This window comes from Achroia grisella, unplaced genomic scaffold, assembly GCF_030625045.1.
Source record: "Achroia grisella isolate CSIRO2021 unplaced genomic scaffold, CSIRO_AGI_Agris_v1 utg1903, whole genome shotgun sequence".
In the NCBI taxonomy this organism is placed as follows: Eukaryota; Metazoa; Arthropoda; class Insecta; order Lepidoptera; family Pyralidae; genus Achroia; species Achroia grisella.
The window spans coordinates 18,066-42,273 of NW_026712694.1; the positions used below are offsets into that span (position 1 = coordinate 18,066).

General features: G+C 59.2%; 1 protein-coding gene and 1 pseudogene across 1 annotated transcript; both read right to left on the reverse strand.

The window, feature by feature from the left end:
• Nucleotides 1-7,104: 7,104 nt before the first annotated feature.
• LOC131841703 (uncharacterized) lies at nt 7,105-7,958 on the reverse strand (annotated as a pseudogene).
• Nucleotides 7,959-22,450: 14,492 nt separating this feature from the next.
• Nucleotides 22,451-22,801, reverse strand: LOC131841706 (uncharacterized; the record flags this gene model as incomplete). Its single annotated transcript, XM_059190022.1, has 1 exon — nt 22,451-22,801. A coding segment is annotated over one exon (351 nt), but the record flags the coding sequence as incomplete, so codon positions are not given.
• Nucleotides 22,802-24,208: the final 1,407 nt, after the last annotated feature.

Sequence of the window (24,208 nt, forward strand, 5' to 3'; positions counted from 1 at the left end):
TGCCAGCTCTGCACCCGGCGTGCTATGGATGGAGTGGCAAGGGAGATATCCACTATGGATTCCCCCTGCCATCGCACGCATGTGGCGACCGACCCCACATTTAAAACTGCGAGATCGGACGCCACCGCCCAATCCTCCAGGACCGTGCCTCGCGCACTAGTACTGGGGAACCCCAAGCCATGGATTTGGCATTGAGGTCCCCCATGACGAGCACTGAACGGTCCGTGGACACTTATAACGGTGGCCAGCCCGTTCAGATACTGTTCGAATTCGGCGACGGTCCTGTTGGGAGAGAAGTACACTCCGACGACGACGATTTCCCCCCAACTCACCCCTACATAACCCCGGCCCCTGAAAAGGGGAGAACAGGGAAGGGTGTTCGCGTTTCCCCCGACACGGATGACGGCAACCAGGCCGTCGGAGTCGCCGAACCAATTTACAGATGGCGGAACTCTGTATGGTTCGGCGACTACGACCAGGTCCACGAGCCACTCAGCCGCCTCTGGAGGAGAAGATCCTGAGCTGCGGCCGCGTGGTTCGCGTTTGCCTGTAGGAGACGGAAGGGCCGGGGAGCCATTAAGAGGCCCCTCTTTTTTTTTTTTTTTTTTTTTTTTTTTTTTTTTTTTTTTTTTTTTTTTTTTTTTTTTTTTTTTTTTTTTTTTTTTTTTTTTTTTAACTTGGAGAAAATCCCTCATGGAGACCCGCCGGCCCCGGGGGAGGTGCGGGTACTGTGAGACTCCTACTCACTAAAAACTCCAAGATGTCCCTCACCCAACGCCATATGCCGGAGTCGCGGGATCAAATTATACTCTACCGCAACTCCGACGGCGGTGGCCCACTCTACAGCGGGCCCCATCTCTGCGGGTTCCCTTTGGAACCCACCACTTCCCCCGTCTTCCCTGGGGAAGGCGCGCGGGGACATGCGCGCGACTTCTTCGGGCCTAGTGTGATGGGGTGGGACCGCCCCCGCGGTCGTCACCCCGGCCCGGTAGCGATCTAGGGGCGGCTTGGGCCGCCCCTGCCTGCTTGATCGCTGGGAGGGGAGGTGTCCATCCCCTCCTCTGCCCCACTCCTACGGCCTGGGACCTGTGAGGCGGGCCGTTTCCCTCCCTTCCTTTTGGGCGGGGTGCACTTGTTGCTCCCCACCCAGTGGTCTGCCGGCCGGCCTTGTGATGCGCAGACAACACATCTAGGGGCGGCGGTGCACACTGCGGCTTTGTGCCCGTTTTCACCGCACCGGTAACAAAGACCGCTGCGGTCCTCCTTTGGGTGCACTGACCTCTCACATGCCCGCTCTGCAGGCACCGGAAACACCGCAACGGCCGTTGCCGCAGCAGCTCCGCCTTCGCTGTCACCCACCCGAGGCGGATGTGCCCTTTGCGTGGTGACTTTCTTGACCCCCATCACTGGGCCGCGGACCCAACATCCTAGGCTAGAGGGACTGCTTCGGCGGATTTCCCCTACACGTACATCCTCCGCGTTGCATTCCCCGTCGCGCGCTATAGCAGCGGCGATTTCCTCCGGCGTCACAGAGTCATCCAGACCCATAATCCGCATTTCTGCAGTTTTTGAGGGCCTGGAGACCTTGTGGCCACGTCCTCCGGGATTAGTGCCCGGAGTTTCGACGCCAGAGCGTCAGCCTTCTCTGCACAAGCGGTGCCGGAAATCTTCGAGGATCCGCCCCCCTGATTGCGGGCCTAAGCCGCATGTCCTCTATTCCGAGGGGGCGGAGGTCGATCTTTCCTTTTGCCTCGCGGAGGATGTTGGCGTAACTGACGCCCTCCTTTTCCGCCGCCTCTCCGATGGTAATTACCACCGCCGCAGAGCGGGGCGGCTTTAGCCTCGAAGGAAGCGGCGGGCCAGTCTTCTTTGGGGGCGTCGAGTTCACCTTCTTCTTCGCCGGTTGGGGATCGGCGACCGCCTCTTGGCCGGGTACGGTGACTCTCCATCTTTCCCCGGCTAACCCCTCACCACCGTTGCCCACGAGGAACATCCGGCAGCTGGCTGTGTCGCTGGGATAGTCGGGGGCTCCACCGCGGGGGCTGCACTGCGGCGCAGATTTTCGCGCCTTCTTTCCCTTTGCGGCCTTTTGGCTTTGGGGAGCAGGACCCCGGTCTTCTTCGCTTGGAGCGACAGGCTGTGACACTTCGCTGCTCCTTGCTCCGCCTGCGCAAGTTGGTCGGCGCTTGATGGGGAGGGCTTAGGAAGCCTGGTGTTCACTTCCTCCATGAACTGCCCCATCAAGTTCCCCATCATGGAGCGTACTGTGCCCCCGACGTCCCTCATAATTTGGGCCCTGAAAGACTTTAAGTCGTCCAACGAGGGCCCGCCTCCTGGAGTGGCCTTAGCCGGTGCCGCTTTTGCAGCTCGGAGTTCAGCCACTTCCTTGCACTTCCTTGCGGAGTTGGATGGGCGCGACAGAGCGCGGGACCACATCAGCCGATAGGACTTCGCCTATTATCCGGTTTATTCCGGCAAGTCCCTCTTTCATGTCCCTGATCGACGTACCCTTTAGGTTACCGGATTTCCGGATTAATTGCGCTCTCCTCTGTGTGCTCATACACTGCGGCGAACTCTATCTATCGCCTCATTCGCCGCAGTGTTGCCATCTTCTTGAGGTGTTTTAGGTGGTACATCCTCTACCGTCACGTCCGGGTTCATCGCCGATTTTCCTCCTTCGAAGAATTCATACCGGAACGAGTCCAGTTCTTTCCTTTTGCAGCCGATATTCTGCTTTTGGCACCAGCGCTTGCCGGCCCTCCTTTTTGAAGAGCGACTGGTGTTTGCCGCCGACGAGTCTGAGTCGTCAGACAGACGCCTTTTGCGCCCGGATGGCGCGGCATCCTCAAACTCCATCTCTCCTTTGTTGCCCGCGAGCTCGACCGCGAAGAACCGCAGTCGATCCCGCGCGCAACCTAGACCTAGTCCTTCGCGCCACTCTTTGGTCCGTCACCTGCTCCCGACATTGACCACAACTCCACGTCCGTGTTTCCAAGGCCTCTAGGGCCAGTCTCCTCTGACACCTTCCTATCCAGCACCACGATGCACTCCCTTGCCATCACTTCCTTCACCACCTTTTCCGCCATTTCCACGTCCTTCTCGGACACTCTCTTCACTACGTCCTTCTCAGACACCTCATCATTTTTTTGTTTTTTGTCCATTTCCATTTTAGTCCCACGAGTAGTGGAGAAAGTTGCCAGTAGGCAGAGCTCCTATAAAGCCTGCGGCCTCATACGACTGAGTGCGGCTAGTTCTCAGAAGTTGGTGCCCTCGCGGCCGAAGTTACTCCTTTTACCCGACCCCTGGGAAACACGCTAGCCTGAAATAAAATTCCAGCCGTGCTCCGCAGGACGACCTGTCCCTCGCCGGGCACCGAGCTTAAACAAGAGGTTTTTTATAGAGGTTAGACTCCTCGCACCCCCGGGCGATTAAGCCAAGCCCCCGCTCCCACACTGGGCCGATAGACGTGATCACCGACACCCAGTGCAAGTTTACGGTTTGAAGTCAGTTGCACCGAAGTGCTGTCCGGCTGCGCAGTTAAGCACCCACCGGACCTGACTTGCCAGTAGGCAAAGAAGAAAAGAGGAAACGAAAACAGAACGACAGAAAAGATTGTAAGAGAAAGAAAAGAAAAAGACGAAAACAGAAAAAGACAAAAGGAAGTGCCTACTCCTTACTCGCCGGACTATCGGCCGACATAGTAGCAGTATCCCGAAGGAACGTCTACTATCCCGCCCAGGGCGTACCAGAACCAAACCATTGCTCGGCCACCGTTCCCCGCGGACGTATCCACGAGGATGGGGAAGCCTCCCAATGGATGGCCCATACTTGGAGGTTGCCCGACACACGCCCCAAGACGTCTCCTTTTTTTTTTTTTCCGTTTACGGCGGCGGCTTCGCAGGAGGTGCGGCCTTTGGCCCCTTGAAGGGCAGTCTGCTTACGTGGGGGACAGTTTTTCTCCCCAGCCAGTGACCCGCCGGTTTGTCCTGCATCACGGCAGATTGCACAGTTCGGGTTGCTGTGCAGCCAGCAGCCGTGGCCAGGAGTACCCCATCTGTAGCAGAGTCCGCTGCGGTCTTCCCCGTGTGGGCACCTAGTTCTTACATGGCCATTTTGTAGGCATTTATAACACCGCAGCGGTCCGCGCTCTGAAGGAGTTCAGCAGGGGCCGACGCCCAACCAATGCGGATGCGGGCTGCCGTGGTGCGCGGCGCCAGGATGGGAGCCCTCACCCAGCATGTACCAAGACCCGAGGCGTTTGCGAATTTCCCCGGCTTTTTTTTTTTTTTACTTCCCGATCTCTGGAACTGCCTCCACCATCCTCCACTGTAACAGAGTCATCCAGGCCCATGTCCGCCTGCGATTTAGTGGGCCTGGAGACTTGTCTGGATTGTTCACCAGGACTTCACGGAGCTTTGGGGCCGCGAGTGACCCACGCAAAACTTTCAGAGCCTGGGATCTGATCCTGGCGCCCGTTGACGGCGGATTTGCCCCTCACCTCTGATATCCCTAGGGAAGGCAAACTAAATTTTGATTTTGCCTCGCTGAGGAGGGACCGCATAGTATGCTCCTACTTTTTCCGCTTCCGGGGGAAGGGCAAGAACGACCGCCGCAGACCGCCACCTCCGGGGCCTAGACTGGGGAAGGACCCCCCTTCTCTGAGGCACCGCCGGCAGCAGTTGGCTTGGGCTCCAGACGGACCGCGCCGGTCTCAGGGTCGACCTGGACACGACCACTTTTTGCAACTCGCCCACGTGTCGCCCCCGTAGCGGTTGATTTTTGGGGCTTTGTCCGACCTGTCCAGGTTTCTTGGAGGCCCCGGCAGGCTCCGATTGGGCTTTCCCCTTTTTGCCTTGTTTCTTGGCCTTGTTCTTCCTTTACAACAGCCACAGAAGAAGTCGAGGCAATTGGCTCCGGTGGATCTGGATGAAGCCAACGTCTATAGGCCCGAGGACGTTTCGGCATCAGTCACCCTCGCTGTGGCAGTCGGTTGCCTGATGGTCGGCTGTCTTGCCTTCGCCCAGGCGTCAAACCTGAGTTGCATCACTCGCGCGACCTCTTCCGCAATTGTGCGTTTGAGGTCCGACCCGCTTACGCTCGACTGCTGGTTCTGCGACTGCTGCGCCTGAGAGCCGCCCGTTCATTTTCCACTCTCATCTGGATGACTTCAGCTCTTAGGTCTTCTAGCTGTCTGCGAAGAGCCTGCACCTCCTCTTCCAGTTTGCCCCGAGTTGATCGTTCTTAGGCGCTCATTCTCCTCATTGGCTGTTCTTTTGGCCAGGACCTGGACGCCGCCTCATTAATAGCTCTCCGCGGATTCTTTAATGGCATTGACGAAGGTGCCCTTCAAGCCCGACTTGGAGGCCACGCTGAGCACCACTCTGGATATTCGAGCACCTGTCTTTGCAGGGCTTCAACGGACGTCATTGGGGTTTGTGTTTCCCCCATCTAGCGTCACTTTGCTCAGCCTGGCCGCCCTTGTCTCAGCCAGTAACTCCTTCTCTGCTTCGTTCTGGAGCATTTGGCGTTGGACTTCCGCCAGTTCCTTTTTGGCCTTAGCCAACCCTACATAGTCCCCAGTTGTTGGGGAAACCCACTGCGCTCTGCGCAGCGGCCTGGTTTTGTTTGCCTGCGTATCGTGAATCGGTGATTCTGGCTCAGAGCGAGCCGACACCAAACTTGATTCGGAATCAGCCGAATCCTCCTCCAACATCAGATGTTTTGTTGATTTGCTTTTTTCCATGATTGTTCCCACGAGCATGGCTTCTAGGCGCCAGACAGCGTAGCCCCCGCTACTGCCTACGGCGGGTACGCCGGGAGGGCGACAGGTGCTCCCGGGTTTTACGCTTGCGACAGGTTTAACGCCCCTGCCACCACTAGGCAATCCCTCGGCACGTATACCTTAGAGTGGACGGATTTTTTATAGAGGTTATCTCCTCGCGGCCCAGGCGGTTAAGCCGAGACCCCCGTTCCTGACTAACTAGGCTGATAGACATGACACCAACACCTAGCGTCAGGGTTACGGTTTGCGATCGGAGGCACGATTGTGCCTGCCTGGCTGCGCAGTGAATACCCGCCGGGCCCGACCATGTCTCACTCTACGATGTCCCTTAACCAGTAGAGGGCACGGGATGAGGAAATCGACGGCGCCAGACGGCGACGACGAAGACACCACAGTGTCGACGAGGACAGGGAACGGAAGTAGACGACGACATAGAATGACGACAGAAAACAAAACGAACCATACCAGCGACGACGGACAAACACTAACTATGTACAACACAACATTAATTTCACAAATATGGACAACACAGTCTATGTACAGTCATGTACAAGTTGGGGATGTGCCAGAGATGACAATCACACCCCACTCATCGGACCATTCGGCGCTCCGGTGTCCTCGGCTGAACCGAGGCCGGGAGCCCACGAACTACCGACTCGACTTCTTGGATGGACACTGATGGTATTGTCCATCCCCTACCGCCGGGCTACTGGCCGACATAGTAGCCGTATCCCGAAGGAACGTCTACTATCCCGCCCGGGGCGTACCAGAACCAAACCATTGCTCGGCCACCGTTCCCCGCGGACGTATCCACGAGGATGGGGAAGCCTCCCAATGGCAGGCCCATACTAGGAGGTTGCCCGACCACACGCCCCAACCTAACCTAACCTTTTTTTTTTTTTTTTTTTTTTTTTTTTAACGTGTGGAAAATCTTCAAAAGACCGTCACCCCGCCGGAGGGATGGCGAGGTGGTGTGTGGACTTGTACTCACTAAAAAACCACACGGTGTACCTACGAGCGCCTATGCCGGAGCCAGGGGATTCGCAAGTGCATTCTACCCCAGCTCCGACGGCGACGGCCCGCCCTGTAGATGTTGTAGGGCAGGCCCCATCTCGTTTTGTGGTTAGGGCGACCTATTTCGCCCTACTCCATTGTGGAGGCGTGTGGGTACACGCGCACACCTCCGGGGCCTTTGGATTGGGGGACTGCCTCCCTCAAGGCAGTCACCCCGGCCCCAGTGGGGGATAGAGGGGGACGGAGTTGGATACGCTCCCACCTCTAGGCCTGGCTCTTCTGCGGCGGAGGGAAGCGGGACGAGCTGACTCCCGCTCCCTTTCCGCCGCCTCCTTCCGCGAGATAACTTCCTCGCAGAAGGAGCTCACCGCCAGCCACGATCTCTCGCTACTGACCATCCTCCGAACTAAATTCGGCAGCGAGAGATCGTCCCCCACTATTCGTGTGAGGACACGGCGCTCACTCTCGAACGCTGGACATTCGTCCAGCGTGTGTTGCGCCGTGTCCTCAACACCTCCGCACTCGTGGCAGCCGGTCGTCGGCTCCTTCCTCGCCACATGACACAGATACCGCCCGAAGCATCCGTGCCCGGACAGTATCTGCGTCATGCGGTACGTCAGTGGCCATCTCCTATTCATCCACCGTTTGAGGATGGGACGGACAGCCTCGACGGTCCTCAGGCCGGCCGATGGACTGGCCAGCCTTTCTCTCCACCTGATCCTGAGGATCCGCCGAAAGTCGGACCTCCGCGCTCCAATCTCATGGCCAGCGGGTGCCTCCCCATGGAACGTCGCTCCGCGCGCCAGTGATACACTGACGCGTGGAGCTCCGCTACCAAGTCCCACGGAGGAGACCCCGCCAGCAGACCCGCCGCTTCCCCGGATATGGTGCGGTAGCCTCTTATGGCCCGTATGGCCATGACCCTGTGTGGCCTGTTTAGGCAGGCCACATTTTCCCTACCTAGGGCCCCCACCCAGATGGGGGCCCCGTACAGGGCCATGGACCGCACCACGCCGAGGTATAGGCGGCGGGAACCTTCTCCAGGGCCCCTCACATTTGGCAGCAGCCAGCTAAGAGCGCCGGCGGCTGCCATGAGGCGAGGGACCAGGTTCCGGAAGTGAGCGCGGAAGCTCCAACGGCTGTCCAGGTCAAGCCCCAAATACCTAATACAGGGCTTGACCCCCACCCTCTGGCCACTGACGACCAGCTGGGCATCCGGAGGTGGCGCGCGCCGAGGCCCATGAAAACATAGGACCTCGGTCTTCTCCAGCGCCACCTGGAGCCCAAGCCTCCTTATTCGGCCGACGACCAGCGCCACGCTTGCCGTGGCAAAGCGGGTAGCCTCCCGTAGGTCCCGCCCCCGGGCAGTGACCAAGGTGTCATCCGCGTAACACACGAGGTCAGTGCCCGTTAAAAGGGCGCCCCGCAGGTTCCAATCATACCCGATGTTCCACAGGATCGGGCCCAGAACCGATCCCTGTGGAACACCGCGTTGCATTTCCCTCGACACTACAACGCTGTTCCGCCCCGTGCAGAGCACAGACCTGTCTTCGAGATAGGCCCCGATCACGTCCCGAATGTAGGGAGGCGCGCGATGGTACTGCAGCGCCTCCCTAATAGTCGCAAAGGGCAGGGTGTTGAAGGCGTTCTTAATGTCTAGAGAGACCGCCAACAACACCCCACCCTGGGACGTCGCCTCTTCCGAGAGGGAGCGCACACGCGAGATCGCGTCTATCGTCGAGCGCCCCTCTCGGAACCCGAACTGCTTCGGGCTGAGATCGGGACCTACCTGAGACAGGTGTTGGACGAGTCGGCCCGCCAAGATTCTCTCGAAGAGCTTGCCGATCTCGTCCAACAGCACTATGGGGCGGAACGCCGAGGGAACCACCGAACCTGCGGGGTGCTCCGCTTTGCGGAGCAGGACCACTCTACCCGCTTTCCACTGATTGGGAAACCGTCCCGACTCCAGACACGCATTGAACAAGCGCCGGAGTCGGTCCCCTAGGGTGTTTAGGGCCAAGGCCAGGACGCGGCCGTGGATACCATCCGGACCCGGGGCGACATTCTTGCCCCGGAGTTTATCCACGGCCGCGGCGAACTCCTCCTCGGTGATGGCAGGAACCGCAGCAGCGCTGACGCCGCTGGCCTCTCCATCACTGCCACAACCTAACCTAACCTAACCTTTTTTTTTTTTTTTTTTTTAACGTGTGGAAAATCTTCAAAGGCGTCACCTCGCCGGAGGGATGGCTGGTGTGTGAGACTTTTTTCCTCACTAAAAACCACACTCCATACTGCTCGAGGTGCCTTTGAGCCGAGGACAGGGGTTCGCATTTGCATTCCAGGGTTTGTGACCCTGGCGGCATGGCCCGTCCTGTAGATGAACCTAACCTTTTTTTTTTTTTTCCGGCAAGGGGAAATCCGTCGGGAGACCCGCACGCCTCGGGGGAAGCGTGGGGGTACTGCCGGACTCCTACCGGCTAAAACCCCTTGGTGTCCTCCGCTCGCCACTGGCGCCGGGGTTACGGGATCGACATAGCAGTCCACCGCGACCCCGGCAGCGCAGGCTCTGCAGCCTCCTCCCGGTGGCGCGCGCGGACACCACGCGCCTACTCCCAGCCCCACCCTCCTTCGGTGACGGCAGACGCCCCCGCGTCTGCCGCCGAGAGGCTCTGGGTCGGTGGCGACGGGCCGGACTCGGCCTCCATCGCCTCCGTCTCCTCCGCCCGCGCCAATCCCAGTTCTTCCGCTGCCCACGGCATGACTCGCCGGACGACCCGCCGCTGCGCAATAAACGCAATGCGGCGGGGCGCTGGCGACCAGCAGCCTTGTGGCCCTCTCCGCCGCAACGGAAGCAGCCAAATCTGACTGCGGTCAACCGCCGATTTGCACTCGTGCCCACATGCCCTTGCAGTAGGCAGCGGTAACAACGCGTTTCGGCTCTGCAACGTGCCCGATACCCATCCCTTCGTCTCGAAAGCGGCCCTCCGCTTGAAGCTTTTTGGCGGCCACCATTGGGCAACGAACCCATGCAGCCGCGTTCAGACCCCGATCGGCGGACTTCGGCGCCCTAACTTCCTGCTCCGCGCACCCACCACAACGCGCCACAGCAGCGACGACATCCGCTGGCGTGGCCGTGTCGTCCAGGCCTACAATCCTAAGATCCGCCGTCTTCACAGGACGGGAGACCTGGACCACCTCCGCGGGCAGGACTTCCCTGAGCTTTTCAGCGAGGGAGTCCGCCTTGTCACCGCGTCTAGCGGCGCCTGGCAATCTTCGTCCAGGATTCGCGCGCCAGTGATGTCCCTGCCTATAGTGGAGCTCAGTGATCCCTATACCTCCAGGGACACCTTCTCCTTCGCTTCTCTCCGTAGAGCCGCATACGTTACGCCTTCTCGGCAGCCCCGGGCTGCAGCGACAAAACTACCGCTGCAGAGCGAGGCGGCCTCAGTCTGGGCTTCCTCTTGTTTCCCGCGGTCGCTGCCTTTTGGGGCTGCGATTTAGTCGCCGCGGGTTTCTTCGCCGCATTCTTGTCCGTTTTCTTCGCACCACGACGAACCACGGTCACCCAACTCTCCGTCATGGTGTAGGGGAGCGGGCGCCATTCCACTCCAATAGGAGCAGCCTGTCTAGTAGCTGCCGGTGCACAGCAGCCGGTGCAGGAGCCGACACCCCTCTTCCACCCTCGGCCCAGCCGAACCGCTCGCCCGCACAGCAGGCGCAGCCGTTGTGGACCTCACCTCCGGTGCCGGAGTCGCCCTCGATTCTCGCTAGGCGAGCATCAGTCGGTTCTCCACTTCGCTACACGATCCTCGTAAATTTCTTGTAGGGCGTTGGGCCTGTCACTAGATCCCCAGATTGCATGGGGACGGAGGTCGATGGCCTCCCGGCCGTCTGCACCTGCGCCTCCTGTAAGGCAATCCGGAGTTCCAAGATTTCCTTGGCAATCTTTTGATTCTCGGTTCTTTGGGCGGCAACCTGCCCCTCTAGGCTCGCAACTTTCGCGGCCAGAACCGAGTTTTCCTTCGTTGCCGACCGATTCTTTAGAATGTCGGCTGCGTCTCTGATGGCATCCACAGCATCCCTGATGTCCCGGATGGTGGTGCCCTTTAAGTTACCGCATTTTTTAATTGTGACGTTCACAATATCGGCACATGCCTCGATCTTACTTCGTAGTGCATCCGCCGTCCACTGGAGCTTCATTGGATCTCCACCCCAAGTTTTTTGGCACGAATGATCCGGAGTCTTTCGTCAAAATTCCGACCTTCCCAGGCTTCATGGCCTCTATTCGGTCCTCCGTTACCCTGGCCCGAGCACTTTCACCTTCACCCTCCGAGTCGGAGTGTGAGCGCCTACGTTGGCGCTTTCGCCGACTGCGCTTCCTATCCAGGTCACTGTTGCCGTCTTCACTTCCTGATCGGGGAAGTGGTCGAACCTGTTATGTCCGACAAATTCCTCCTCCATGAGGATGTCATTCGTCCTGCGCTGAGGTCCATCCGGTTCTCCTCTCTGACCTCACCCTCAGCTCTTTCTCCAGTCCTAACTCCTCCCTACTTACACCTCCTCCCTTCTTCCCCCCCTTCTGGCCTTTCTTGTCCCCCCCAGAATACGTGGGACTGACCGCCCCCGGCTTACCCGGTGCGACGGTGGAGGATTCTCCACCCGATGGACGGGTGGTACCTCCCTGGGGTATTACCTTTTTAAGATCAGCCATTTCATCTTTGTTCAAGTTTTTTTACGGGTCTGGTCCCGCATACAAAACGGAAGAAAGAAAACGAAAATACAAAACAAAAAGCAGAAAAGAACAAAGGACAGAAAAAAGAATAGAGAATAAGCAACTAAAAGAAACAAAATAAAACCAAAAAAGAAAAAGAAGACAAAACAAGAAGAATTTACAAAAATAAATAACTAACCTAACTATTTACACTATTTACAGATTTGGACGAGCGCCGAATACGAACCCGCCCCTAACCTACCGCCGGACTATCGGCCGACATAGTAGCAGTATCCCGAAGGAACGTCTACTATCCCGCCCAGGGCGTACCAGAACCAAACCATTGCTCGGCCACCGTTCCCCGCGGACGTATCCACGAGGATGGGGAAGCCTCCCAATGGATGGCCCATACTTGGAGGTTGCCCGACACACGCCCCAACCTTTTTTTTTTTTTTTTTTTTTTTTTTTTTTTTTTTTTTTTTTTTTTTTTTTTTTTTTTTTTTTTTTTTTTTTTTAACGTGTGGAAAATCTTCAAAAGACCGTCACCCCGCCGGAGGGATGGCGAGGTGGTGTGTGAGACTTGACTCACTAAAAACCACACGGTATACCTCGAGGTGCCTTTGAGCCGAGGACAGGGGTTCGCATTTGCATTCCACCCTGACCCCGGCGGCATGGCCCGTCCTGTAGATGTTGTAGGACGGGCCCCCTCTCTCTGGTTAGGGTGCTCTGGACGCACCCTACCTACTCTTGGAGGCGCGTGGGTACACGCGCGCACCTCCAGGGGCCTGGCTATGGGGCAACGCCTCCCTCAAGGCATCGCCCCGGCCCCTGTGGGGGGTAGAGTCAGGACGGAGTTGGGCTCGTCCCGACGTCTACGCCTGGTCCTCCGGCGGCGGATCACTGGGGCGGATGGGTCGTTCTCACGCTCCCTCTCCGCCGCCTCCTTCTGCGACATCACTGCTTCGCAGAAGGCCACCATTGCCAGCCACGACCTCTCGCTCCTGACCATTTTCCGAACTACATTCGGCAGCGAGAGGTCGTCCCCCACATCCGCGACCAAGACGCGGCGCTCCTCTGCAAAAGCAGGGCACTCCTCCAGCACGTGCTGCGCCGTGTCCTGGTCGCATCCGCACTGGTGACAGCAAGTTGTCGGCTCTCTCCTCGCGACGTTACACAGGTACCGCCCGAAACAGCCATGTCCGGACAGCACCTGCGTAAGTCGGTAGGTCAGCGGTCCACGCCGCCTGCCCATCCACTTCTTGAGTACAGGACGGACAGCTTCGACGGTCCTCAGGCCAGCCGTTGGATACGCCAGCCTCTCCTGCCATTTCTCCCTGAGGACTCGCCGAAGATGGGATTTCCGTTCCGCGATTTCCACTCCAGAAGGCTCCCCTCCCTGGGCCTTGGCCTCCGCGCGCCAGTGATATAAAGACGCGCGGGATTCTGCCTCTAAGTCCCAGGGCGGAGAGCCCGCAAGCAAGCACGCCGCCTCGCTCGAGATGGTGCGGTATCCTCGGATGGCCCTCACAGCCATCGCTCGCTGCGGACGCAGGAGCGTGGCTGTGTTTTCCCTGGACAGGGCCCCATGCCAAATAGGGGCCCCGTATAGGGCCATCGACTGCACCACATTCAGGTAGAGACGGCGGCAATTGCCACCCGGCCCCCCGATATTGGGCAGCAACCAGCTTAGAGCGCCGGCCGCCGCCATAAGACGAGGAGCCAGGTTCCTGAAGTGGAACCGGAAATCCCAGCGACTGTCGAGGTCAAGCCCGAGGTACCTGATGTACGGCCTGACCTCCAGACTGTGGCCGCTGACCACGAGACGGGCTCCTGGCGGCGGCGCTCTACGGGGCCCATGAAAACACAGGACCTCCGTCTTGTCGAGCGCCACCTCGAGCCCCAATCTCCTTATTCTGCCGACAACTTGCGTCACACTGGCGGTAGCCAACCGGGCAGCCTCCCGGTAGTCCTGGCCCCGAGAGGTGACCAGCGTGTCGTCCGCGTAACATACGACGCTGGTACCCCGGAGCAGAGCGCCCCGCAGATTCCAATCGTAGCCGATGTTCCACAGGACCGGACCCAGAACCGATCCCTGTGGAACACCGCGCTGCATCTCCCTCTCTACCATCGCGCCATTCCGCCCGATGCACACCACCTTCCGCTCTTGAAGGTAGGCCCCGATCACGTCCCTCAGGTAGGGAGGCACTCTATGATGTTTTAGTGCCTCCCTTATACACTCGAAGGGGAGGGTGTTGAAGGCATTTTTGATATCCAAGGATACCGCCAACAACACCCCCCTTTGGAAACCACATTCTCCGAGAGGGCACGGACTTGCGCGATCGCATCTATTGTGGACCGGCCCTCTCGGAAACCAAACTGATTCGGGGAAAGATCGGGACCCACTTCGACCAGGTGCTTGACGAGGCGGCTCACTATAACCCTCTCAAACAGTTTGCCGACCTCGTCAAGGAGCACAATCGGGCGGAACGCCGAGGGAGAGATGGAATCTACGGGGCGTCCCTCCTTGCGGAGCAGGACTACCCTGCCCGTTTTCCACTTTTTGGGAAATCGTCCCGACTCCATACACTCGTTAAAGAGGCTATGGAGTCGGTCCCCTAGGGCACCGAGGGCCAAGTAGAGAGCGAGGCCGGGAACACCATCGGGTCCCGGGGCGGTGTTTTTGCCCCGGAGCCTGTCCACGGCCGTGGAGAACTCCGCCGTCGTTATTACCGGCACCCCAGCATCTACGGGGCCGCCGCCGTCTTGTTGACGACCGCGCGGCCCCATTGGGGGGGGTGTGAACTCCGGCTGCTCTGGAAACAGAGCTGTCAACACCCCCTCCAATTGCTGGGGCTGGAGGCTCTCTGCCACGGGGGGCGTCCAGGGGCGTAGTTTGCCCCTTACGCTCCTGTATGGGCGCCCCCATGGATCTTTGTTGAGAGTCTCCAGGAGTTCCTCCTTGGCTCTCTCTTTGGCCCTGCTGATGGCGAGCTGCAGCGTCTTCTTCTTCTGCGTGTATTGCGCGTGCAGCTCAGCTTCTATAGCGGCGTCGCGGCCCCGCCTGAGACGGCGGTGCCTAGTGTACTGGCGTCTAGCGGCCATGCTTTCAACTCGCAAGGCCGCTATCTCTTCGGACCACCAGTACACTTGACGTCTCGGAGGGGGAGGGCGGGCCCGGGGCATGGCCGCATCACAGATGCGGGCCATGGCTTCCCCGAGCCAATTAGCTTCCTCCTCTACCTCCACAGGCCTGGATGGAGATGGTGACCAGGCCTGCACTATAGAAGCCTCCACCAGCAAGTCTCTATTGAGACGCTTCAGTGCCCATTTGGGGAACGTCGGAGCGTTTCTCTCCGGGCGATCCGGGTGCGGAGCTCCGGACGGGGGGAGAATGTCGAACCTGATATAACGATGGTCCGACAGGGTCTCCACCTCGTCCATCACCTGCCAGCTCTGCACCCGGCGTGCGATGGATGGAGTGGCAAGGGAGATATCCACTATAGATTCCCCCTGCCATCGCACGCATGTGGCGACCGACCCCACATTTAAAACTGCGAGATCGGACGCCACCGCCCAATCCTCCAGGACCGTGCCTCGCGCACTAGTACTGGGGGAACCCCAAGCCATGGATTTGGCATTGAGGTCCCCCATGACGAGCACTGAACGGGCCGAATGGACACTTATAACGGTGGCCAGCCCGTTCAGATACTGTTCGAATTCGGCGACGGTCCTGTTGGGAGAGAAGTACACTCCAACGACGACGATTTCCCCCCAACTCACACCTGCGTAGCCCCGGCCCCTGAAAAGGGGCGAACAGGGAGGGGAGGCAGAACTCCCCCCGACTCGGATGACGGCAACCAGGCCGTCGGAGTCGCCGAACCAATTTACAGATGGCGGAACTCTGTATGGTTCGGCGACTACGACCAGATCCACGAGCCACTCAGCCGCACTCTGGAGGAGAAGATCCTGAGCTGCGGCTGCGTGGTTCGTGTTTGCCTGAAGGAGACGGAGGGACCTGGGAGCCATTAAGCGGCCGTCTCCTCTTCCAACCCTGCGTAACTATTCGTGGTTACGGCGGCGGCGGTCGCAGGAGGTGCGGGTGCCGGCCCCTTCTTGGCGATCTGCTTCCGTGAGGAGCAGCTTTTGCTCCCCAGCCAGTGGCCCGCCGGTTTTCCTGCTTCGGAGCAGATCGCACATCCCGGTGCAGCAGTGCAGTCAGCAGCCTTATGACCTGGCTTGCTGCACCGGTAGCAAAGGCCGCTACGGTCCCCCTCGTGCGGGCACCGAGTTCTTACGTGCCCGTTTTGGAGGCACTTGTAGCAACGTAGCGGCCTCTGCTTGAGGAGCTCCGCGGGGGCCGACACCCACCCAATGCGGATGCGGGCTGCCGTGGTGATTTTCTTTATCACCAGGATGGGAGCCCGCACCCAGCAAGTGCCGAGACCCGAGGCGTTAACGCGGATTTCTCCTGTTTTCACGTCCTCGGGTCTGCATTGTCCATCCCTGGTGACCGCCTCCACCACATCCTCTGTTGTAACAGAGTCGTCCAGGCCCATGATTCGCATTTCTGCTGATTTAGTGGGCCTGGAGACCTGTACGGGATTGTCCCCCAGAACTTCGCGGAGCCTCGCTGCAAGGGCGTCCGCTTTCCCCCCGCTCTCGGAGCCAGGAATTTCCAAGATCCTGGCCCCCGTTGCGGCGGATTTAAACCGCACCTCCGTAATTCCCAGAGATGGGAGGTCAATTTTGGATTTGGCCTCCCTGAGAATGTTGGCATAGCTTGCCCCTGAGTTTCCTGCTTCTGTTGAGAGGGCGAGTATTACCGCCGCAGAGCGAGGAGCCCGAAGTTTACTGGGGGACGGGACCCCCTTCTTCTTCTGGGACCCGCCAGTCTTCTTGGATGGCCCGCCGGATGGGCCCGCTTTGGTCTCAGGTTGAACCGTGATGCGTCCGTTTCTCTTCACTACGGTCGCCCACTTGTTCCCCTGTAGGGGCGGATTTCTGGATCCGGTCCCCGAGCCTGGTTTCGTTGAGGCAGCCGGCTCCGATTGGGCCACCTTTTGGCCACCCTTCCTGGTTTTCTTAGCCCTGTTCTTCTTCGCTGCAGGCGCAGAGGCAGATGAAGCGGGGGTTCCGATGTTTCGGGATGAGTTCCAGGGTCCATCGGCGCCGGGATCATTTCAGCCTCTACCACTCTGACTTCTGCCGTCGACTGCCTGATGGTGGGCTGTCTTGCCTCCCAAGCGTCGAACCTGAGCTGCATGTACTCGGATGACCTCATCCGCAATTGTGCGTTTAAGGTCATCAGACCCGCTTGAGCTCGTCTGCCGGGCCTGAGTCTGCAGCGCTTGGGAGGCACGCTCATTCTCCGCTTTTAATTGGGCGACTTCAGTTCTTAGGTCCTCGAGCTGTTTGCGGAGAACTTGCACCTCATTCTCGAGACGGGAATTAATAGTCTTTAGGTGTTCGTTCTCCTCATTGACAGTTCTTTTGGCCAGGACCTGGGCCGCTTCACTGAGGAGGCCGCCGACTCCTTCAGGGCATTGACAAAAGTGCCCTTCAGGTTTTTTGACTTAGAGGCCACGCTGAGCACCACCTGATGTTTTGTAACACCTGCCTCTGCAGGGCCATGTCACGTCGTCGGGGTTGGTGTTTCCCCCATCTAATGTTACCTTGCTCAGCCTGGCCGCCCTTGTCTCCGCCAGCAGCTCCTTCTCCGCTTCGTTCTGAAGCATTTGGCGTTGGACCTCTGCCAGTTCTTTTTTGGCCTTAGCCAACCCTACATAGTCCCCGGTTGTTGGGGGTCTGCCTCTCGCTCTACGCAGCGGCCTGGTCTTATTTGGCTGCGAATCATGTATCGGCGATTCCGGCTCAGAGCGAGCCGACACCAAACTTGACTCGGAATCATCCGAATCCTCCTCTAACATCTGATGTTTTGTTGTTTTTACTTTTTCCATTTTGTTCCCACGAGCGTGGGGGATAGGTTGCGTAGGCAGCGTGGCCCCCTGCTACTACCTACGGTCTTGTACGCCGGGAGGGCGACAGGTACTCCCGGGTTTTACGCTAGCGACAGGTTTAACGCCCCTGCCACCACTAGGCACTCTCTCGGCACGTAGACCTTAGAGTGGACGAATTTTTTAAAGAGGTTGTCTCCTCGCGGCCCGGGCGGTTAAGCCAAGGCCCCCGTTCCTGACTAACTGGGCTGATAGACATGACATCAACACCTAGCGTCAGGGTTACGGTTTGCGATCGGGGGCACGATTGTGCCTGCCCGGCTGCGCAGTGAAGCACCCGCCAGGCCCGACCATGTCTCACTCAACGATGTCCCTCTAACTTGTAGAGGGCATGAAGAGGAGCGAACAATCGACGGCGCCAGACGGCGACGACGAAAACACAACAGTGTCGACGAGGACTCGGAACGGAAGTAGACGACGACATAAAATGTCGACAGAAAACAACACGAACGATGCCAACGACGACGGACAAACACTATATACAACACTTAACATTAATTTCACAAATATGGACAACACAGTCTATGTACAGTTATGTACAAGGTGGAGATGTGCCAGAGATGACACTCACACCCCACTCGGCGGACCATTCGGGGCTCCGGTGTCCTCGGCTGAACCGAGGTATGGGAGCCCACGAACTACCGACACCTCTGCCTGGATGGACATCGATGGTATTGTCCATCCCCTTCTCGCCGGACTATCGGCCGACATAGTAGCAGTATCCCGAAGGAACGTCTACTATCCCGCCCGGGGCGTACCAGAACCAAACCATTGCTCGGCCACCGTTCCCCGCGGACGTATCCACGAGGATGGGGAAGCCTCCCAATGGCAGGCCCATACTAGGAGGTTGCCCGACCCACGCCCCAACCTAACCTAACCTTTTTTTTTTTTTTTTTTACAAGGGGAAATCCGTCATGGAGACCCGCACGCCCCGGGGGAAGCGTGGGGGTACTGCCGGACTCCTACCGGCTAAAACCCCTTGGTGTCCTCCGAGCGCTTTGGTGCCAGGGTTACGGGATCATGATGATATTCAACCGTAAACCCCGGCAGCGCGGGCTCTTTAGCCCAGCTCCTGAGTGGCACCCGCGGACACCACGCGCGCCAACTCCTGGCCTCATACCTCCTTAGGTGACAGCTGACGCCCCCGCGTCAGCTGCCGCGAGGCCGGTGGTGGGAGGTGACGGGCCGGTCTCGGCCTCCATCTCCTCCACTCTCGCCACTTTCGGCGGACGACACCCTTTGGTGCTGCCCATACGGTGGTTCGCCTTCTTCTTCGCTGCCGCGCAATAGGGGCAGTGTGGGGCGGTGCACGATGCGGCCTTGTGGCCGTCTTGTCCGCAGCGGAAACTGGCTCCGCCGCGGTCCTCCTTGGCGGTGCACCGCTGGCCCACGTGACCCGTGAGCAGGCAGCGGTAACACCGCATCGGCCGGGGAGCCGGACCGCACCCGTGCCATGTCCACCCCACTCTCAGCTTGCCGGCGTCAACCAGCCGCTTGACAGCTCCAATAGGGCACCGCACCCAGATGGAGCCACCCCTGAGGGAGAGCGCCGGATCTCCCCCGTTTTCACGGAGGCCTCGGCGCAGTCTCCCTCGCGCAACGGCTGCCACCACTGCTGCTGCCGTTGTGGCGTCGTCCAGGTCCAGGATGCGGAACTCCGCGGACTTCCGGCCTGGACACGCTGACCACCTCTGCCGGTATGACTTCGGCCAGTTTAGCGGCAAGAGCATCAGCCTTCCCGCCACTCTCCTCCACTGGTCCCGGCACTTCGAGTATGCGGGAACCCGTTATGGCCAGCCTAAAGCCCAGCTCGGTGATTCCGAGGGCATCCAACTTGATCTTCTGTTGGGCCTCTCGGAGCACCGAGCTGTAGCTCGATCCCGCCTCCGCAGCTCCCGGCTGCAGTGTCAGAACTATCGCCGAGGATCGCGGGGAACGGAACTGACGCTTCCGTGCCCTTTTCCTTGTTGGTGGCCTCGTTCTGGGCCTCCGTGTGGCCTCCTTTTGGGCTGGTATTAGCCCCGCCTGTGGGTTGCCTGTGTGGCTGGGGCCGACTTCTGACCCTTTGCCGCTGGCCCGTTTTCCTCGCCGGACTACGGTCGTCCATTGCTCCGATGTAGATGGCGCCGGCTGAGAAGCGCTCACCCCTGCTCTACTAGTGCTGGCTACAGGGGCCGCATTTTTCCCCTTTCTTGGCTGCCCCAGGTGTTCGGGGTGCAGCCGTGGTCCGTTTTGGCGGCGGGTTTTCTGCCTGCCGACAAGCTCCTCAATCCTCTCAAACCGGGCATTAAAAATGTCCCCGATTTGGCGGACTATTCTCGCGCCTCGACACCCTCGGTGATTACCGGCGTTTCGCGCGGCTCAGCACTTTGAGCGCCGGATGTCGTATCCATGGCCGCACTATGTGGCTGATTGCCAGTGCAGCTTTGGCTGCCGCCAATTCATCAAGCGCGTAGTGAGCGCCAGGCGGTCCTCCGTTACTCCTTTTAGTACCTCAGCTCTGGTAGGAGTTCGGGTCGCGTGATCTCTCGCTCCCACTCCGCCCTTCGCCTTGAGCATCGCAGCTCGTTCATGTCCTGGCCGGCGGACCCCATGGTCTTCTTCTTTGAGGTCCCTTAGCTCCACATAATATTTGGCGGATTCCTCTCTGATGCCCGTCATCATTCGCGCATGTCCGCCAAGTCGCGCGACAACCGAGAGTTCTCACGACGCAATGCTGCGCACTCCGTTGACGAGGTCCTCCCTTCCAGCGATTCAGACGCCGCGCGGATGGAAGCGACGGCGTCCTTAATTTCTTTCACCACTGTGCCCTTCAAGTGACCGGACTTCTTGACGGCATCAAGTACCTTGAGAGCACACTCCTGAATTTCCGAAACAAGGACGTCGGAGCGCTGCGCATCCTCAGCTGATGGTCTGCGGGTGGTAGGGCGCGACGCCGGTTTCGGGGTAGCCGCTTTTACTGCAGCTGCCGCCTCCATCTCTATGTCTTTCTGGGTAGCGGCGGCCAACTCAGCCTTCGCCTGCGCCAAATCGGGGTCACTTTCTCCTCCTGTCGTCTTTTTTGTCAGCCCACTACTGCCACCCACTTTTGTGACCTCGTCCTCCTTGCCGCAGATGGTGCGCGGGTTTTTGTCCCGGTGTTTTAAAAACGATCTTCGGGTGCGCCCATCCTCCGGTTTCGACTTCCAACGATCCGCCTCTTGCGCTGAGATCGTCGTTGCGGCAACGGTGTTGATGTGCCGGCAACGTCGCTTCCTCCTTCAGAATCCAAGGAGAGACTCGATCTTCGAGAAATCTGAATCTAATCCCTCCATTGCTTCTGTCCATTATCGTCCAGCAGCCTCTCCACAAACTCCCTCCTCTCTGCATCTACCTCTTCCACATCTCCCCACTCATGGCATAAGCTGTCCCCCCCAGAATACTCGGGACGGCCCACCCCCGGCGAATCCGGTGCGGTGGGGAAGGATTCTCCAGCCTTGCTGGTACCTTCCTGGGGTAATATTTGCTTTTCACTGTCTGCCATAGTCGTCTGTTATCCTTTTTTACCCGGGTGAGGTCCCGCAGACAAAGACGAAAACGAAAACGAAGAATAAGGGGACAGAAAGGATATAGGACAGGAAAGGAAACAAAACATAAAACAAAACGAAGAAAACAAAAACAAAAACCAAAAACCAAGAAGAAACTATGTACATATTTACAACCTAAACCTAACTATTTACAAATAAATAACTTAACCTAACTATATACACACACTATTTACACTCCTACCTACTCGCCGGACTATCGGCCGACATAGTAGCAGTATCCCGAAGGAACGTCTACTATCCCGCCCAGGGCGTACCAGAACCAAACCATTGCTCGGCCACCGTTCCCCGCGGACGTATCCACGAGGATGGGGAAGCCTCCCAATGGCAGGCCCATACTTGGAGGTTGCCCGACACACGCCCCAACCTAACCTAACCTAACCTAACCTAACCTTTTTTTTTTTTTTTTTTTTTTTTTTTTTTTTTTTTTTTAACGTGTGGAAAAATCTTCAAAAGACCGTCACCCCGCCGGAGGGATGGCGAGGTGGTGTGTGGGACTTGTACCCACTAAAAAACCACACGGTGTACCTACGAGCGCCTATGCCGGAGCCAGGGGATCGCAAGTGCATTCTACCCCAGCTCCGACGGCGACGGCCCGCCCTGTAGATGTTGTAGGGCAGGCCCCATCTCGTTTTGTGGTTAGGGCGACCTATTTCGCCCTACTCCATTGTGGAGGCGTGTGGGTACACGCGCACACCTCCGGGGCCTTTGGATTGGGGGGACTGCCTCCCTCAAGGCAGTCACCCCGGCCCCAGTGGGGGATAGAGGGGGGCGGAGTTGGGTACGCCCCCACCTCTAGGCCTGGCTCTTCTGCGGCGGAGGGAAGCGGGACGAGCTGACTCCCGCTCCCTTTCCGCCGCCTCCTTCCGCGAGATAACTTCCTCGCAGAAGGAGCTCACCGCCAGCCACGATCTCTCGCTACTGATCATCCTCCGAACTAAATTCGGCAGCGAGAGATCGTCCCCCACTATTCGTGTGAGGACACGGCGCTCACTCTCAAACGCTGGACATATTTCCAGCGTGTGTTGCGCCGTGTCCGCCACACCTCCGCACTCGTGGCAGCCGGTCGTCGGCTCCTTCCTCGCCACATGACACAGATACCGCCCGAAGCACTCGTGCCCGGACAGTATCTGTGTCATGCGGTACGTCAGTGGCCATCTCCTATTCATCCACCGTTTGAGGATGGGACGGACAGCCTCGACGGTCCTCAGGCCGGCCGATGGACTGGCCAGCCTTTCGCCCGCCATTCGATCCTGAGGATCCGCCGAGAGTCGGACCTCCGCGCTTCAATCTCGTGACCAGCGGGTGCCTCCCCCATGGAACGTCGCTCCGCGCGCCAGTGGTACACTGACGCGTGGAGCTCCGCTACCAAGTCCCACGGAGGAGACCCCGCCAGCAGACCCGCCGCTTCCCCGGATATGGTGCGGTAGCCTCTAATGGCCCTGATGGCCATGGCCCTGTGTGGCCTGTTAAGACAGGCCACATTTTCCCTACCTAGGGCCCCCACCCAGATGGGGGCCCCGTACAGGGCCATGGACCGCACCACGCCGAGGTATAGGCGGCGGGAACCTTCTCCCGGGCCCCTCACATTTGGCAGCAGCCAGCTAAGAGCGCCGGCGGCTGCCATAAGGCGAGGGACCAGGTTCCGGAAATGAGCGCGGAAGCTCCAACGACTGTCCAGGTCAAGCCCCAAATACCTAATACAGGGCTTGACCCCCACCCTCTGGCCACTGACGACCAGCTGGGCATCCGGAGGTGGCGCGCGCCGAGGCCCATGAAAACACAGGACCTCGGTCTTCTCCAGCGCCACCTGGAGCCCAAGCCTCCTTATTCGGCCGACGACCAGCGCCACGCTTGCCGTGGCAAAGCGGGTAGCCTCCCGTAGGTCCCGCCCCCGGGCAGTGACCAAGGTGTCATCCGCGTAACACACGAGGTCAGTGCCCGTTAAAAGGGCGCCCCGCAGGTTCCAATCATACCCGATGTTCCACAGGATCGGGCCCAGAACCGACCCCTGTGGAACACCGCGTTGCATTTCCCTCGGCACTACAACGCCGTTCCGCCCCGTGCATAGCACAGACCTGTCTTCGAGATAGGCCCCGATCACGTCCCGAATGTAGGGAGGCGCGCGATGGTATTTCAGCGCCTCCCTAATAGTCGCAAAGGGCAGGGTGTTGAAGGCGTTCTTAATGTCTAGAGAGACCGCCAACAACACCCCACCCTGGGACGTCGCCTCTTCCGAGAGGGAGCGCACACGCGAGATCGCGTCGATCGTCGAGCGCCCCTCTCGGAACCCGAACTGCTTCGGGCTGAGATCGGGACCTACCTGAGACAGGTGTTGGACGAGTCGGCCCGCCAAGATTCGCTCGAAGAGCTTGCCGATCTCGTCCAACAGCACTATGGGGCGGAACGCCGAGGGAACCACCGAACCTGCGGGGTGCTCCGCTTTGCGGAGCAGGACCACTCTACCCGCTTTCCACTGATTGGGAAACCGTCCCGACTCCAGACACGCATTGAACAAGCGCCGGAGTCGGTCCCCTAGGGTGTTTAGGGCCAAGGCCAGGACGCGGCCGTGGATACCATCCGGACCCGGGGCGACATTCTTGCCCCGGAGTTTATCCACGGCCGCGGCGAACTCCTCCTCGGTGATGGCAGGAACCGCAGCAGCGCTGACGCCGCTGGCCTCTCCATCACTGCCACGCGGCATCATCGGAGGAGGTGTGAAGGGAGGCTGTCTCGGGAACAGCTCCTCCAACACCTCCTCCCTGCTGCGGCTGGAGACCCTCTGCCACGGGGGCGCCCAGGGGCGTAATTTGCCCCTGACGAACCTATAAGGACGCCCCCATGGATCCCTGTCCAGGGTCTCCAGGAGTTCTTCCCTGGCTGTCTCCTTGGCCCTGCTGATGGACAGCTGCAGAGCTTTCTTCCTCTCTTTGTACTGCTCGTACAGCTGTGCTTCCTCGTCGGCGTCGCGGCCCCGCCTGAGTCGGCGGTGCCTGGTGTACCGGCGGCGGGCGGCGGAGCACTCCTCCCTTAACGCCGCTATCTCCTCCGACCACCAGTACACCGGACGCCTAGGAGGTCGAGGGCCGGCTCGGGGCATCGC